This window comes from Equus przewalskii, chromosome 12 (genome assembly GCF_037783145.1).
Source record: "Equus przewalskii isolate Varuska chromosome 12, EquPr2, whole genome shotgun sequence".
NCBI classification, from domain to species: domain Eukaryota; kingdom Metazoa; phylum Chordata; class Mammalia; order Perissodactyla; family Equidae; genus Equus; species Equus przewalskii.
Genome location: NC_091842.1, coordinates 24,798,688 through 24,816,958, shown reverse-complemented (window position 1 = coordinate 24,816,958; position 18,271 = coordinate 24,798,688). Strand labels below are relative to the sequence as shown.

The 18,271-nt window shown below is 49.5% G+C and overlaps 1 protein-coding gene across 1 annotated transcript in view; it reads left to right on the top strand.

Annotated features, from left to right (window-relative positions):
- Positions 1-933: 933 nt before the first annotated feature.
- HS3ST2 (heparan sulfate-glucosamine 3-sulfotransferase 2) overlaps positions 934-18,271 on the top strand; it is an 81,747-nt gene continuing 64,409 nt past the window's right edge. Inside the window, exon 1 of the mRNA XM_070568344.1 lies at positions 934-1,868. Coding sequence (XP_070424445.1) covers positions 1,384-1,868 — 485 coding nt within the window. The 5' untranslated portion in view covers positions 934-1,383. The remainder of the gene's footprint in view (positions 1,869-18,271) is intronic.

Sequence of the window (18,271 nt, the reverse complement as noted above, 5' to 3'; positions counted from 1 at the left end):
CTCTGTTTCCTCCTCCTTGTGCCACTGCGTGAAGAAGTCCTCAGCATCCTGGACTTTTTTTTTTTTAGGGACGCTGTGGGACGCTGAACAGCTCCCCGCGGAGCAGTGCGCCGCTAGGGGGCGGCCGCTAGAGAGGAACCAGCCAGGCGCGGAGTGCGCCCCAGTTCGAGCTCGCTCTCGCGCCAGGCCCAGGGAGCGGTGGAGTGACAGTGGGGTGGGGGTGCATGCTTCATGGGTGTGAGACAGAGCGAGCCGCCTGGGTGTGAGTCAGCGCGCGGGGGGCTAAGGAGCTCCATGAACAGTCACGGAATCTCACTCACGATCGGCTCCTCCGCCCATCCCGTCTAGGGCGTGTGTCCCAGTCCCGCGCGTGTGCGCACACGGCACGATGTCCGATTCCAGGCTATGTGTGTCTGTTTGGAAAGGTTGGGGTGCAGGGGGGCGGAGTGTCCCTGTCGGTGTTTCTATGGCCAGGTTGGGAGATTTCTCCCTCTCCGACCCCGTGTGGGGTGTGGGGGTGTGTCCCGGTCAGAGTACATGCGTACCTGTGTATGTGTGTGCGTGCGTGTGGTTCGACTGTTTATCATTGTAGGGTGCTTGCGTCTGCGCCTGGGTCTATGTCTGGGTCTGGATGTTGGCGCAATCTCGACCTGGGGGCCCACCCCTAGGTGTTGGGAGGCCAGAGTGGTGGGGGTGTCTAGGCTCCTGTAGGACTAAATGCCTCGACACCCTCCCCTCACCACCCCAAGCCGGCCAGGGCTCCTTAAGGAGCGGCCTGAGCTGGGAAGGCCTTGGGTGGATGAGTCGCTGGCAGAGGTAAGAGACTAGGGGCGCAGGGGGCGGGCCAGGTACCCGGGCGGGGCGCGGGCTCGGGGGACCCGCGCGGCTGACGTCAGGCGACTCCTTAAATAGAGCCGGCAGAGCGCTCCGCTCGGCATTTCTCGAGGAGCCCGAACGGGGCCGGCGCCAGCGCCACCGACCGGTCTGCCCTCCAGCCGGCACAGCCGCGCCGCCGCCGAGCGTGCGGTGCGCCGCGCTCCGAGGATCGGGAATGGGGCTTCGGGCGCTGGGCGCGCTCCGAAGCCGGCGCGCCTAAGAGCAGAGGAGCGCCAGGAGCCGCCCCGCTGCCCGGAGCCCCGGCGCCTAGGACTGGGAGATGACGGAAGCGCAGCCGCCTGTTTCCCGGGGAGCCGCCGTCCCCAGGATCCCCGGGCATGGTGCGCGCCCCGGCCAGCAGCGCCTGGAGAAGACGGCGCCCCCTTCGCCCGACCCGCGTGGCCCGGGCAGCGCCCCGCGAGCCCTCTAGGCGGCCGCAGGGCCACAGCAGCTCCGCCGCCGGCGCCCCCTCGGAAACCATGACCCCCGGCGCGGGCCCATGGAGCCATGGCCTATAGGGTCCTGGGCCGCGCGGGGCCACCTCAGCCGCGGAGGGCGCGCAGGCTGCTCTTCGCCTTCACGCTCTCGCTCTCCTGCACTTACCTGTGTTACAGCCTCCTGTGCTGCTGCGACGACCTCGGCCAGAGCCGCCTCCTCGGAGCGCCTCGCTGTCTCCGCGGCCCCAGCGCAGGGGGCCAGAAACTTCTCCAGAAGTCCCGCCCCTGTGATCCCCCGGGGCCGACGCCCAGCGAGCCCAGCGCTCCCAGCGCACCCGCCGCGGCGGTGCCCGCCCCTCGCCTCTCTGGTTCCAACCACTCCGGCTCCCCGAAGCTGGGTACCAAGCGGCTGCCCCAAGCCCTCATTGTGGGGGTGAAGAAGGGGGGCACCCGTGCCGTGCTGGAGTTTATCCGCGTGCACCCGGACGTGCGGGCCTTGGGCACGGAGCCCCACTTCTTCGACAGGAACTACGGCCGCGGGCTGGACTGGTACAGGTAAGGAGGGAGCGCCCCACTCCGCGCGCCCAGTCTCCCGTCGGCTCCATCCTAGAACCATCTCCTGCGCTTTCTCTTGTCCTTAACCCGGCTCGTTGTGTGCGTTCAGGCTGACAAGGGGAGACTGTAGCAGAAGGATTTACCCAGAACTTCCCAGTGATTATGGAGACGGGCACGCAGTTTCTTTAACTGCCAAGGGCAGTTGTCTTTGGAGTCGCCAGAAGGGAAGGGAGCTCTCTAACCAAACCTCAGAGAGCTGGAAGGCCGGCTCCGTGTCCAGCCTTTGGGGTGGGGCAGGGTGCCCAGGGAAGGGACAGGCCAGGACACGTGCTGCCTGAACACAGCGCCCTGCTGACCCTCGGCGCACCTTTCCTGGCCTCTGAAGGACCCTGAGAAGGGAAAGTCAGAACAGGGCCCCCTTGCGGCAGGGCTCTGCGCTTGGGCGAGGTCTCCATAGTTCAGGCCGAAGGAGAGGACGTCCCCTGAGGCGTCGGGATCAGAAAGCTGCCTTCGAAGTCTGTTCCCAGCTCCAGGTATTTGCTGCTGTACCTGGGCTGAGACCCCCAGGCGCTGCGACCCTGTATTAGTGGTCTTAGAGTAGTGGACAGGAACCCTGGATTTGAGTCTTGGCTCTGTCACTTAGCTTGAGCAAATGCCTAAAACTCCATGAGCCTCGATTTTCTCATCCAACACAATGGGCAGGAAAACAGTCCCTGCTGTGTCTGCCTCCCCAGGCCTTTCTAAAGTGCTTTAAAAGTGTAGCATAGATACTTTGCACTGGGCGGTGCTTCTAAACCAGCAGCCAGGACGTGGACTCTGGGATACTGGTGGGCACCTCATGTGAAGGCTGGCTAGTGTCATAGGGGCAGACAGTCATAAGTCGACGGTCCACTCCCCCCACTGCACTGCCCAGCATGAGAGCCACCCAGGCTGGTGGTGTCTGGGGATAGCCTGAAGCTTCTGGAAGATGGCACCCTCCACTGTTCAATGCCCATCTGCCTCCTAAGCCCTGTATGGTGCTGAGGTGTAGGACTAGCCCACATGTGGCCTGATCAGGGCATCCCTGAGTGGGGGTGGGGGGGGTCGGGGTGGGGGTGATGTATGGGCTCCCCATAACACATAGGTCACAGAATTCTCCCATTCACCTGACCCCTTGAAGACTTTCTGGAAGTGTCTGCATAATGATGGAACTGGGGAGGGGTGGCGTGGAGGCTGACACAGTGGCTGATGCTAGTTTTTTTATTTTTGTAAAAGTAATCCGTTTAGGAAATAGAAAGTCGTAAGCATTTCGGACAAAGGACAACTTCATAGGAAGGAGGACCCCACTGGGTTCATAATAGGGGACCTTGGATTTACAAGAAAGAGGGCAACAGGGCCGACTTGTCACCTTAGCCCTGGCCTGCGGTGGTCGTGGTTGTGGGGGCAAGGGGCACAAACCGTCCTCAGCAGGCAGACAGAGTCTGTCTCCAGTGGAGCCCAGCAGGGGATAGCTGGCCTGCGGGTGGCCCCAGCACCATTATGCCAGCTTAATGGAATAGGGTGGCACAGAGTGGCAGGTCTGGTGCTTCCCCAGCTGTGACCCACAGGCATCCCCTCTGGGTGCACGAGGTGTCGGGGACAACGCGGGAGCCAGACCCAGGGCAGAGGCAAAGGCAGCGAGCAGCAGAGCCCTGTGTGGGTCAGTGCGGTCACACTGATACACGGCAGGCTCTCCTCGGTAGGAAATCTGAAGATCGTTACGAAGCCGTTTGCCCATGTGAAGTACCTTTTAAGCGCAAAACAGCAAAATTCTGACCATGAGGCTTTTCGATATTGTGCCCCCCATTAAACACCCATCCCCTGCACCCAGTCTCTGTGCTCCCCTCCCCTCACGCCGCCCCCAAACACCCTAGCTCAGGCTTCCTTCCCGGAGCCCGTGTCATTCAGGGATGGCTGCTTTTTATTTTTAACCTTGGCATGTGTGATTCTAAGCCAGCTTAGCTGTGAACCTTAGAGATGGGAGCCGTGCCTTTTTTTTTTTTATAGCACATTTGGATTCTGCTAAAATTCTCAGCTGAGTCTTGGTAGGTTTTATTTAACATCAAGCACACTGACAGCTCCACTTCTCTCTCTACTCCCCGCTACTTCCCAGGGTCTGACTTACCCTCCCTTTCCCCCTTTATATTTCTAAAAGAACAATTAGCCTGGAGGCCTGGTACTAATTGCCCCATGCCCATCACTTCCCCAGGAAGGCTGGGCACCTACTGTCAGGAGAGAGCTCTGTGATCTGTACTTCTCTCAGTTGCAAATCCACACCCTCGGAGTCAAGGGTTTCAGCTGGCTTGCCATTTCTGCCTAAAGTAATACTGCCCCATTTGGACGGTTTTTCCATAATTGTCTCAACATTTCTCTGTATATGTTTGATCCTTTATTATCACTCAAGTAGTATGCATAATTGCAGAAATGATGGAGATTTCTGGGATCCTTTAAAACCCATGTTTTCACTTTATTCCCGAATTCCATGGGTTTGGATGACAGTTGATATGCTCCTCTTTCCCACTGCCTCTGTTATTTGACAGATGTGAAAACTGCAACCCCAGAAAGAGAGAGCATCGGGATCTGGGGACACAGCATGTGGATGAAATTTAGGATCAGAAGTCACTGGCATACAATATCCCACAAAGATACATGTGTGTGTGTCTGTGTGTGCATGTGTGCATTTCCAGCCACGTGCTCTAACCATTGCTCTGCACAGCTTGTCACCATAAAGCCAGTGTCCACGAGGTAGACATGGCCAAAGAGCCCTTGCGTCCACTGTGGTGGACTGTGTTTTCCAAGGGTGGGCTCCAGAGTTGTGGGCAGTGGATCTCATTAAATATGCCCACGGCTGAGCCCCTGGGGATAACCGCCTGGGTCCAGGGACCCAAATCAGATAGACAATGGAAAAATCCAAAGCTTAACTCTCACTCCAAAGGAGAGACTTCTTTCTGTGAGTAAATGGAGAGAAACCAGGAGGTGACAAACATGTGGTGCCTGCAGGCAGAGTGGTATAGTCAGAGAGACACCATCGGCCAGAGAGACCGGGAGAAAGAGTCTGCACCTGCCTTGCCCCAGCCTGAGCCCTCTCTTGGGAACCAGCCCCTTCAGGCCACCCTAGGAGAGCGCAGCCCTCTGTGGTGGGACCTCTCCCCTCGCTATTTGTCTGAGATCCATCATGAGGCTTACCTCACCTGTGCATCTGGCCTGAGTCCCCCTCCCAATTTCCTCCCCAAGGTAGCAGCTGGGCCTGCAGGGTGGGGTCTGCTAGCTGCTTGGACAGGTGGCAAAGCGAGACCATGCTGACTGACAAGGGAACCAGGATAGGCCTGTAGTAACTCTCATAGAAGGTTGTTTCGAAGGATGAATGAAATGGTCTCTGTGAAAGTGCCCTCAGAGTTCAATTGTACGTAAAGATGAGGTAGGAATGTTACTGTGGCCACTGTTACTCCGGCTGCAGCACTACCGACACTTCCGTGCTTACCGTCAGTTCTAGTAGTGTTAAAACTATTGGTTTCCGTCCCTGCTGCTGTTACCAGATGGGGCTGAGGAATTAATTGATGGCTAGAAAAGTAATTCCATGATAGACTGGAAGGGCCCTGGTCTGAAGTCCTGCTTTCAGCTCTGCTGCAGTTTTCTTTTTCATCCTCCCTCCCTTCCTCTGTGTTGATAAAACGTCCCCTTCACATTTCTGGGTGTCAGTTTGCTCACCTTTAAGATGGGAATGCTGCCTGACCTGCTTTACAATCTTGTGAACATCAAGTAAGACAATGTATGTGAAATGCTTCTCCCAATTGAAGATTATCTTTAGGATGCTGTCATTCCCCAAAGGTTGGGTGTGGGTCTTCATCTTTTATAAAGAGGTAAAAGCTGTGTATTGTCCAGTAGTTTTTTGAGTCTTAGGGGAGGCTGAGTTTTGTGTGAAGTGTTCTCCATTTTGCTAGTTTTCAGCGATGGGGGGGATGGTGGGGGGGTGTTGGGGGAGCAGTGTGGAGAGGAAGTGAATTTCTCTAAATGCATTGAAATGCCAACAAGAGCAAGTTAATATGTGATAATCGACTCTGTGCTCTGGTGTCAAATCTTGATAGATAAGCCCGTTCTGTAAATTTTAGACTCCACTTCACAGTGCTGGTTATTTATTTGTTCAGCGTTGATGGTGTTCTTGGGATGGTGTGAGCCAAAGAAGACACAACATTTACCCTGCAGGCAATAGTCTAAATAAGAAAGATTAAAAGCACAGAATAATGTTTATCACCTTATTCAGCTCATTTCAGTCAGGAAATCAAATTCTAGTGGCAAAGCCAAACTCTAGAAAGGCAAACTTTAGGAAGAAATAAAACCAAAGGCAGAGTCAAGTGGCCTCCTGTATGCAGTAGTTAATGCAGAAGGCTTTACTGTCTTTAACAAACTGGTTAACAAGTGACACAGATTGATCCATGCTCATCGAGTGTGCACAGACGTGTGTACATGTGCGCCCCACATGCGTACACAATTACCGTGTCTGTATAGACACACGTCTTCGTAAGGAGTTTTCCAGCCTCAGTCCAGGAGGATGTCATGCGCACTGACTAAATGAAACCATTGAGTCCATGAATTCCCCCATCCATCGTGTAGCTTCGCAGCACGCTGGAAATACAATAGTTCCTGCACGTGTACGGATCTTGTCAGGCACCGAGGAACATTCAGAATGGGCAAGCAGAGCTGTCATTGCTCAAGGAGGCTCTTGAAGAGCTGGCTTCACATCCCCCTGGAGCTTAGAGGGACAGTGAAAGAGCCTGGAATGGAGACCCGGCTTTCCCCAAGGCTTTTGGTATGTGGATATTTAGGGGGAAAAGCCCCTGACTGGCCCAGTGCCCTTCAGCCAGCCCACATTGTTACGGCTGTTTTGGATGCTAAAATGTGAAAATATCGCTTATCAGAGATTCTAAGAAGCACATTTTTTTTCACATTTTAACATCTCTGAAATTAGGATGCATCTGACGATTGCTGGGCTCTTAGATTCAATGAGATATGATGCTTCCATATAGGATGGAAACTCTCTCCCTCAGCGCTGCCTCTGTTTTGAGACCCACTGGACTTTCTAAAGAGCCACTGACTAGGTGGCAAATGCCTGGCACGGCAGGGAGCCCCTGAGACTCTGCTTGTCTCTGTGGCCAGCAGGGGTCTCTTCTGATTGGTCAAGGAGCAGTACCCATTGTAGATTTTTGATTGTTACCCAAGCCGTCTCTCTGAAAGCCTCTGTCCTGAAATGAGGGAAAGGGTGGGCTGATGCCCAGCAGGAGATAACAAGATGCTGTGGTGGGCATGTTCTGCATGGCCTGCCGTACCGCCCAGGGATTTGGAGGCACATCCAAGAGTCTCTAACAAGTTCAGGGCAGAGTCAGTGCCCATCAGGTGCTGTACCTGCGTGCTTGCTAACGCTCCATGCGTCTGGCGCACGGGACTGTAAAATAACTCTCTTTCCTTTGGTTAGACCTCCATGAGTCATTCCTGAATGACTGAGTGACAGAGTGGGTGGGGAGGGGGCCGGAGCACACAGCTCCCTATTGGTGGGGTCCCCTGGAGGGCTTGGAGGGGAGGCTGTCTCTGTGTGCAGGGGCAGTGGGTAGACAAGCACGTGGACTGTGAGTCAGGTTGGAGGGGTCTGAAAGGTCACACAGCCGAACTAAACCTGTGGGACTCAGTATGTCCTCCAGAGCTAAGCCCGGGGCGGGTTAATCCATTTATTTGTCAGACGCCTACCATTTGCCAGGCTCAGTGCCAGGCTGCTGTAGGCCAGCTCTGCTGCCACTTTCCTCTCCTGATGGGCTGCACTGATGGGCTGAAGTGCTTTGTAGTCCATGGGCAGCTTGACGAGGTGGGTAAAAGCCACCAGTGAGTGGAAATAACTTAGCATTTCAGAGGTAATTGCTGCCTGTCAAGCTACACAGCTGGGCTGTTGGTCCAATGCTGCAGTCACGGGGGCTTTCTCAGGAGGATGATGGCATAGGGAGGGAGGCAAAGGGTTATTACTGAGCATATTCTTCCAAGGAACATGGGCCAGAGGTTCTGGTTGGCTTATCTGGGGCTCGAGCATCACATGGATTTCCTGGCACAAGTCCATTGGGAGTGTCCTCCCACGCTTTGGAATCAGAGGCACTAATAATGGTCCCATCTCAGTGCCCATGGCCACCAGCTGCCATGAGTAAGTCAATTAGGGGTGTATGCACTGGGTGGAGGCCTGAGGACCTCTTACTGCTGTCTTATGAGGGGTTGCATCGCTCCCACGTTCTCTGAAATGAGTTTTCCAGGCATCAGACATTCTTGTACTGCCTTCCGATATGCCAAAACCTGGCATGACCTCTACTATTATTTTCTTAATATTTTTAAGTTAATGCATTTAAAAATTATAATTTTTCATAAAGAACTAGGCTTATTTTTCCCTTTAGTGTGTATGTTTTAGGATAGATAATATTCACATAATACAAACTTCCGAAGCGACAAAGGATACTCAGTGAAAATTATTCTTCTCCTTCCCACCCCGTCTCCCCACCATGTACTTCTTCCCAGAAGCATCACAGGTGTCCATTTTTGTGTCCTTCTAGAGATGTGCTGTGCGTTTGTGAATCTAATACAAATTATGCAAATATGGCTAAATATATATATATTTTTAAAAAACTTTATTTAAAAACCACCCTAAAGGGAAAACCAGCATCACTTGCCATAATTAGAAAGTAATCATAAAAATAAATAGATTGAAGACAAAACAGTGCTATTGAATTTTTGCTACCTAAGGTGGCTAGAATGTTCCAACCCTGCAGCCTGCTCTATCTTTGTTTAAAAGAGGACATTAGGGGATACTAGTAAGAGCAGTTAAAGAAATACTGATATCAATGTGAGACTTTTCTCCTTGATGTAATCAGGAAGAATGAAAGTGAAGTGGAAAAGATAATACCTTGTCTCACTATGTGATTTGGTGATATTTAGTAGGTCTGTGTAGTACCTACAGTTACCAAGGTGGGCTGTACACCAACATGGTGGGAAACTGCCAGAGTTTGCAGAAAATCCAGCTTCAGTAAATCCAGTGATATTTCCAGCTTTCAGATTCCTTTGATGTGTTAATGATTGGAGGAGACAAGCCAGAGAAAAACTCAGAACAAATATGGACATTCGGAAAAGTATTTTGACTTGCAGTATTTACAGGATAAGTCTAGCCTTCAGAAGAACAGGGTGTAGCGGGTATTTAAAAGAAAAAAAAACCCCACAAGGCTCCCGTTGGTTTCTTCACTGTTCTCACTGGTGGAAAGTCTGCAGTCTCCCCCGTGGTTATCAGATCTACATAGGTCATGACGTGCCTGCAGGCATCAGTGTTGCAAAAATCAGAGATAAAGTTGTGAGACAGGGTGTGTTTTTAAAATCTCAGGATGCAAAGTTCCTTTACTTCCACCCTGCGATGCGCGATGTGAGGCTTCATTAGACATAGTGGCAGGGCAGGTGTCACTTTTGCTTCCTGAGTTTAATCTCACTGAATAAAGAGGGGAAGACAATGTCTTTCCTTTGTGCATACTTGCTTAGCTGCATAGAAGGAGCTGCACTGGAGACAATTGTCCCTGGGACTTCCCATATATTGTTAACAGAAGCAACTTAGAGGGTGTCCATGACAGCAGGGCTCTCCAGGTTTGCCTTTAGTTGGGCAAATAATCATCCACACTGATGAGCAGGGGGCTTCCTGCTAGCTCAGGGTCCCCCCGGCCTCCATGCTCACTGCTGGGTGAAGGAATCCCAGATGGAGCCTGAGGCTGGTGGAGAGATGAGCAGGCATTGAAACAGTGCCTCTCGTGGAGGAGGGCTCCTGAGGGAGCACAGAGAAGAGGGATCCTCTCGGAGGGAGGGAGAGCAGCCCAGATTCAAAAGGCGCGGGTGAGATGAACTCAAAATGGAGATAAGGAGACAGAAAGCAAGGGACGACAGTCTCAGCACAGTGACTAAAAGCTCAGGATCTCGAATCAGAATGAATGAGTTGGAGTCTCAGTTCCGCTGTCTGCTAGGTGTGTGTCCGCCAACCGGTGGCTTCTCTGTGCCCCAGTTCCATCTGCTCGCTGAGACAAATCGTCACCAACCGCATCAAGCTGCTGTGAGGACTGAATGAGGAACAACATGGTAAAGAGCTCAGAAAATTCCTGGCGTGCGGAAGGGGTCCAGCAAGTGTTAGCTGTCATTATTAGTCATTGAGTTTTTCATCGTACCTTTATTGAGCTAAGTGCTGAGGACCTAGACGTGAATAGGACACAGGTCCTGCCGCTGGGCTCTTTGCAGTTTGATGGGGTTATGAGATGTTCATGGAAAATTTCTACGCAAGTCAGGTGGTGAAAGTACCATAATAGAGATACAAGCAGAACTACAGTAGCGCAGAAAGGAGACAAAATCCAATAGAGGGACTTTTCAAGGCTTCCTGGAGGAGGTGGTATGTTATTTGGGTCTCAGTGGGCAGATAGGATTTTCACAGGTGGTGGTTGATGAGGGTGGCCCCATGGGAATGCCGTTTCTGAATACATTCATCCCACAGTTTCATCTCTGATTACAGTCATATTGCAAAATAAAGTTGTTTTGGATCACTTTAGTTCTGTACGCATTTATTGACCACCTGCTATATGCCAGGCACTGGGCTAAGCCCTGAAAAAAATGAAGATGAGGGGGGCCGGACCAGTGGCACAGCAGTTAAGTGCACACGTTCTGCTTCAGCGGCACGGGGTTCGCCGGTTCGGATCCCGGGTATAGACATGGCACTGCTTGGCAAGCCATGCTGTGGCAGGCATCCCACATATAAAATAGAGGAAGATGGGCATGGATGTTAGCTCAGGGCCAGTCTTCCTCAGCAAAAAGAGGAGGATTGGTGGTAGTCAGCTCAGGGCTAATCTTCCTCCAAAAAAAAAAAAAAAAAAATGAAGATGAGGAAAAGGATCTCTCCTTTAAAGAGTGGGAGGGGCAGACAAGTTCAATAGCAAGACTTGCTGAGAGAGAATACTTCCCCGGGCATTGCAGGGTCACCGAGGAGGGGCCCCCACCTGCGGTGGGTCGGAGAGGCTTTGCGGGGAGGTGATGCCTAAGCTTTAGGTCATTTGCATTTACTGTTTCCTCTGCCTGATCACTCTTGCCCCAAAGCATCCTAGAGCTTGCTGCTTCTCAACACGCAGGTTCCAGCTCAAATGTCACCTCCTCAAAGATGCCCTCAGCCTTAGCCGCCCAATCTGAGCTGGCTCACCCTCACCACCCTCTCTCATCACCACCTTCTTTATTTGCTTCCTACTTCTTATTGCAATCTGAAATTGTGTTGTTCATTTTTCCTCTTACTTTCTGTCTCCCCCACTAGACTGATAACTCCCTGAGAGCAGGGATCTTGTCTGTCCTGTTCGTGCCTGTATCCTTGGAGCTCAGAACAATGCCTGACACACAGTAGGTGCTCAATAAATAGTTGTTGAGTGTATATACTTAGATAAGAGGGATGGCTAGGAATTGGTGAGTCTGTTCCAAGGCCACCAACTGGCCCCCTGCTTTATTGGGCTTTTCACACATGGGTCTCGGGAGACTGCGTGGGAGGATGCAGGACGCAGATGCTGGTGACTCGGCCATCACTTCACAAGATATTTATTGAGCACCTACTCTGTACCAGGCACTGTTATAGTCACTGCAGAGAGAGCAGTGAAAAAACAGACTAAAGTCCCTGTCCTATGGGGCTTCCTTTCTATGGCGGGAAGGAGATGGTCAGTACACGAAGAAGTCAATCATATCTACGTCTGATGGTGAAGAGGGCTGTGGAGGAAATAGAGGGAGAGGACAAGTGCGTGGTGGGCGGGAGGGTGTAATTTGAGATAGGGTGGGTAGGAAGGTGATATTGGAGCAAAGACCTGAAGGAGGTGAAGGGGCAACACATGCTGTGATCTGGGCGAAGAACATTCTAGGCAGGGGGAGAAAGAGAGGCAAAGGCTCTGAGGACAGCAGAGCAGCTGGTATGACTGAGGAAAATCTAGAGGCCAATATGACTGGAGGGGTGTGAGCAAGGAGGAGAGTGGTGGGAAGTAAGTTGGAGAGGTAGCTGGGGCCAGATCCTGCAGGGCCTTGTCGGCCATTGCGAGAACTTTGGCTTCTGCTCTGAGTGAATGAGGAGATATTGGGTGGTTTTGAGCTAAGGAGTCATATGGCCTGACTTACATCTTCAAGGGATCTCTTGGGCTGCTATGTAGGGGAGCGAGGATGGAAGCAGGGCAACTGGTTGGAGGCTTGTGCAGTGGTAATGGTTGGTGGAGGGGTGAGAAGTAGGGAGACGCTGGGTGCATTCCAAAGGGACACTTGTGGGATTTGCTGATGGATGGCACGGGGCAAGGTATAAGAGAGAGGAGTCAAGGAAGATGGCGATGATGATGATGATAATGATGGTGCTGCTGCTGGTGATGATGACATTTATCAAGGGTTTGCCGTCCTTCGGACCCTTACAAGTGACAGGCTGGGGTTTGAAGCTAACATACTTCTCAATACAATCCCTGCCTTGACTGGCTGTGTCTATCTGTAGGTGTCCTTGAACTAACCAAAGAAAGGAGTCATGTCCTACTATAACTTAGAGGCTTCAGGGTGACCCCTAAATAGGTGGGAGATGGCATAATCCCTCTTTCTAGGGCGTCTTCGAGGCCCTTTATATATATATACACATATAAATGCAGTGTTCTTAGGTAACGTCTTGAAATTTTTTGAAGGTTGAATTAGCTTTGTTCCAACCCAGAAAAGGCACATGTCACTCATTGTGTGTGTCACTCAGTTTCCCATTCTTGTCCCAGCCTCGTCAACGTCCATGACTAGATAGCATGACCTTGATGGCATTGCTAGACTTAGGGGGCTCATATGTGTGGTTTCCTTCAAATGGAATTGAACACCATAATACCTTCCTGCAAGATAATCGGGGTCTGAACCTCCCCGACTTGCCCAAAGCTGCTGAAGCATGGGGAATGTTCTCTGCTTTGGCAGCCTCTTTGCAGTGTGTTTCTGCTTTGATGGTTTTAATGAAGATATGAAATCATCTAACAGTTTTCATTTTGCTCAAGCAAGATGGCTTAAAGTGGAGGTAGCATTTCCCGGGATCAATCTCCATTTTCAGAAGTGGTTGGTTAAACTCTCTGCAGCTTATGGCCACTTCTGGCTGAAACAGTGTGGGATCTGAATTATTAATTCCGTGAAAAATGAGTTAAGTCATTGCAAAGCTCTGTGGTGGCAAAACCCCTACTGTAAGCCCCTTCTCTCCTATTTTCTCTAGCACGAACACCACCATTAACCAGAAATTTGGAGACAACTTGGCCAAATGTCTGCCGGTCATTTCTCTGGGTGGGAAAACACTTGACTTAATTCACTTGTTCTTTCCTGCCAAGGATGAAGAGGAAGAAACAGGCATAAATGAATGACTCTGGGAGGTCTTACGTCAAAGCCGTTTTCATAGGTACTCGAATTTGGACGTCATTCAAGTGACAACTCTGCAAGCAAGGGGACATCTCTCAAATATGAAACTCTGAGCGCCTCTACCCTATCCAGGTGGCTGATGCCGAGGGAAGTATGTGGAAGGATGGCGAGCTCTGAGCGGTTTTGAATATGGCACTGTGAGCTGGGGGCGGTGACCCAGCTGCAGAGAGCTTCTGTCCCATGGAGAAGCAGTGTAGGGCAGCGATGGCATCGCAAACTCAGCATCCTGCCGACACTCTGTGGGCACGTACATGAGTGAATGAAGCTGGCTGTGAAACAATAAGGGGGGTGGATTTTTCCCATTTAGACAAGTCCCATCTGGAGAAGGCACTTGCCCCATTTAGAGAGGAACAACCACTAGTCAATCCCAACAGATTTTTTGCCATTCCTATATTGCCAGATCTTCTAGGCTTTTTCTTTTTTAGAAGAAAACTTGAAAAGGCGTTTAACAAAAATGTGAACTGTTAATTTATAATTGTGTCTTACTGATTCACAACTTTTATAGAACACTTGTGGACCAAACCGAACATGTTTGTGGGCTGAATGTTACCTGTAAGCTTTCCTTTCAGGATTCTAAGAGGGTGGTCCTTACAAGCAAGTTCTACTTCTTTGTAATCCTGCCTCTGCCACGTATTAGCTGTGGGGTAAGCCGCTTCACCTTTCTAAGCTTTGGTTTCTCTTATATAAGATGAGGATGTTATATGTTCCCGTCTCCTAGGTTCTTGAAGTGATTCAGTGTCATAAGTGTTAGATTTCATTATTGTTGTGGGTCCCTCTTCCTGGATTGTGCTTGGAGGAGGTATGACCATCGCTAAGCTGATGGGCATGACTGGAAGACAAGAGGCATAACGTGGACCTTTGTCAAGGTAGGGAAAGCTGGAGTCTTATCAGTTAGACCAATGAGGAGGAGAAGAATTGGGAGCTAGGATGACCCAAGGTTGGAGAAACCCATTTGGTTGTAGAACTGGCACCCAGGGAGGGAGCCAGCAGTCCTCATTGCTCCTTATGTCATTCATGTATGTGCCCATGGAGCCCCTAAGGATTTTGAATTTGTGATGCCATCGTTGCTCCAAACTACTTCTCCATGGGATTGAAGCTCGCTTCAGCTCAGTCACTATGCCCAACTACAATGCCATATTCAGAACAGCTCAGAGCTCTTCATCCTTCTACCCACTTCTCTTGGCTTCAGTCCCCTGGATAGGGTAGAGATGCTCAGATGTTGATGTTTTAGAGCTGACCTTGCTTCCATAGAAGGCTAATGCCTCTTTGATTCAGTGGTTTGGTGTAGATGGAAGTCCAACCTGGAGAGTAGGATCTTGCTGACAAGCAAAGGAAGGGATGGGCAGAGGTGGACCATAAAGATGAGCCTGGAAGAATTTCTGTTCAGTCTTGGTCAGTAGTTGGCGCTTGCAGAATGACAGAAGAACATTGGACAGCGGGGCAGAGGAGGCTGGAGTGAGAAGAGCATGATGGAGCAGAGAAGGCAGCTGCCCCTCAGGAGAATGAATTGTGTCAGGCCTGGCACGATTCCGTTTAAAGTCGAGGTGAAGGGAAGTCTGTTGGGATTGGTTGCATGATCAGTGTTGAGAGCCTGGATGCATGAACCATTGGAGGAGGAGCTGGGAGATCATCCTGGCTTTGCCTCGCCTCCAGAGCAATCTGTCTACAAGCCTCCTCAATCATAGGGTCATCAAAATTCTATCTAAAATGACACCTTGTTTCCCAACCTTCTGTCATTTGGGTGCCATCTTCACGATTTATATTTGGATATATCTAAAAATACTTTTATTTACTTTACATGGTATTAAAGTTCACCTATAGCTTTTGCTTTAACTTATTTACTTAAACAGGAAACTTTATATCACTACCCTAAATGGAGATTATCACTTGCCAGAAATAGAAAGTAGTCATAAAAACCTATGCAGTAAAAATCAAACAATGCAATTAAATTCCAGGCCCATACTGTTGCCTGTGCCTTGTTCTGCCTGAGGCAGCCTCTTTTTTCTGTTAAAGAGAGGTCAAAAACTGTTAGAGAGGTGTTCGCATTTTAGCACCTAACTAAGACTTCCTCCGTGATGTAATCAGAAGATTTGAATAGAATGAAAAAGGAGATAATTATTTTCTAATGATGTGACTAGGTGGTGTTTCAAGTCACATCCGTGTGCCACCTAAATGAGTTTTTTTAATCTCTGGTGGTTCATATCCCACACGTTGGGAAACGCTGACCTACCCACCTAGATCCCTCTTGCTTTGATGTCACTGTATTATTTTATCATACCTGGTTGTCATGGTCCATCAACAGCTTGGGAGGGACTGGCTGACATTACAAAGTCTGGGTGGTTTAAAAAGCTGTGATTCCAATTTAAATTGCAAATTGATGGGGCTTCATGGGAAGAGCGAATGCAGACGTGTAGAACTAGAGGAAGAGATCCAGCTATGCAGTATTTTTAGATCTTTTTCCCTGGATCAGTTTTGTATAATTTTATCTGGACTCTGGGTTTGATAAGTTCCAGTATCTGCTCTCTACTGTATTACCTGAGGGCTAGCTCAAAGTTTCTTTACAATTCCAACTTAAGTGACCTATGTAAAATCTTTATTTATTGTTCCGTAAAAAAAAAGGTGACTTGGATGAATCTCAAAGGCATTATGCTGAGTGAAAGGAAGGTTACGTACTGTATGATTCCATCCATATGATGCTCTCAAACAGACAGAAGTAAAATGATGAAGAACAAATCAGTGGTTGCCAGGGTTTGGGGCAGGGGGAGGACGTGACTATTAAGAGGCAGACCAGGAAATTTTGGGGGGCTGATGGAACCATTCTGTATCCTGACTGCGGTGGTGGTCAAATGAATCTGTACATGTGTTAAAATTCATAGAGCTGAACACCAATGAAAAGTCTATTTAACTGTATAAGACTTTTAAAGATTTTTTGTAAAACCGACTTTATTTTTAAAACATCCATGATTATAGATCTCGGTATTGATGGGCATCCTATACCTTTAATTCCTAATTATCAAAAGGACCAAGCTCCCAGATTTTTGAAGTTCACTAGCCTCCCTAACTTCCGTCCTTATTATGAGTTAGAATCAAGGATGTGGGTGGCTTTTGCATCTTCCTCATCCCACACCCACGTTCCTGAGTGACGCTGGGATCTGAAGCAAAGTCTGAGAAGTTTCCGTTGTGGTCTGAGGCCACAGTGGCCAACACAGATGTCCAGCCAGGCTTCCACCTAAAGATCTGAGGTCAGGACCACAGAAGGCAGCAGTGGGGAATGCATCTCACAATCAGAGTGCTTGTTAGTGGATGCGAAGATCTGGCTGAGGTCCTGGGGAGAGTTGGAGAGGATATGGGATGGAGAAAAATGGGTCATAGCCATGGCAGGGTTACCCACCGCTGAACAAAACAATTCACAGTCTACCAACAGCACGTCTGTTCTCCTGACCGCCAGGCAGCCTGAGGACTGAGCTAGAGAAGCCCCTCCTCAGCCCATCCTCCACCCAGAGCCAATTTAGCAGGGACAAAAAGCTCCCAGACACCCCCTCTCCAGCCAGAGCTGGGGAAGAAGACCCCACCCTGGACTGGAGAGCCCTCAGCGCCCTCTTCCCAGTACTTGGTAAAGACCCCATCTTTCTCTAAGCCCCCCATGCCACAAGACTTCACTCCCCAGCCACTGCTACAGATGGGCCACAGTCGTGTTCTCTCTTCCCCTGGCATCTGAAATTGGACATAGAGACCATGTCAACAGCAGAGAGAGCAGCCATTAAAGCCTGGCTGTACTGCTTGCACTTTGTATCCACAAGGCACCCCGCATCCGTTCACAAACCCCAGTTTTTATTGGGGTTAGTTTGAACGGGTTTCTTTTCCTCAGGTGACTGACATATTACTTGGGTGGTTGTGCTGAAGCCATCCGGGCTGGAGGCAAACATGTGAGTGTTGCCAGTCTGTGGGTGATAATTGAATTCATAAAAGTGGCTGCAATAACTTAGGAGCCTGTATAGCTGGAGAGGGAGGTCACAAGGTGGGGCGTGACCCGGAAGTAAATTAACACAGTGCTAGAGAGGCCTGGGCGGAGGGGCAGTTGGTGCATAAACCACCGTGGAGCAGAGGGTCTGTGCACCAGACGTGTTTGAGGTGTCTGCTCCTTCAGCATCTCTTATTCTGTGCCAACCCCTAGGGAAGAGATGGTTTATATTTCTCAACTTTGCCATTTTGCTGTGGTTATTGGTCTATTTGGACTCAGGTCAACTTTGGTTATTCATATTAACCTATTTCAAAAATGATGATGATCATATTACATATCAAGATGTCTGATATCTGTTACTGTCATCATTGTCCCCAACATATAAATACTTGTGCTTTTTCTGATTATAATTTATCTATAAGTAAATAAATAAGCAGATGAGCAAATAAAGATACATCCACATGATGGAATTCAGCATAGCAGATGAAGAAAGAAAAATATATACTGATATGGAAAGTTCTCAAGATCTGTTGTTTACTTAAGAAAATAGCAAGGTGAAAATGTATTATCTTTTGTGTAAAAGGGGGAAAGGAATAATGTATATTCAAATTTTTTTGTTTATGCATAAATAAATTCTGAAAGGATACACAGAAACTAATAACAACAGTTTCCTGGGGGGTAAATTGGGTGGATGGGGACGGGGTAGGAGGAAGACTTTTCAACACATATCTTTTATTTTTTTTAGCCTATGTGAGGATATTCTTTGAAAAATTAATAGAAATTGTACATTGTGGAAAAATTAGGAAACTGATAAAAGAACTAAAAAGTCATCCAAATTGTACTTCTGGTTATAACCACTATTTGAATTTTGCTTTTTTACCATTCTAGACAAATCATGTGTCTACTTTATATAGCACTTTATATATACATATGTATATTATCGTAT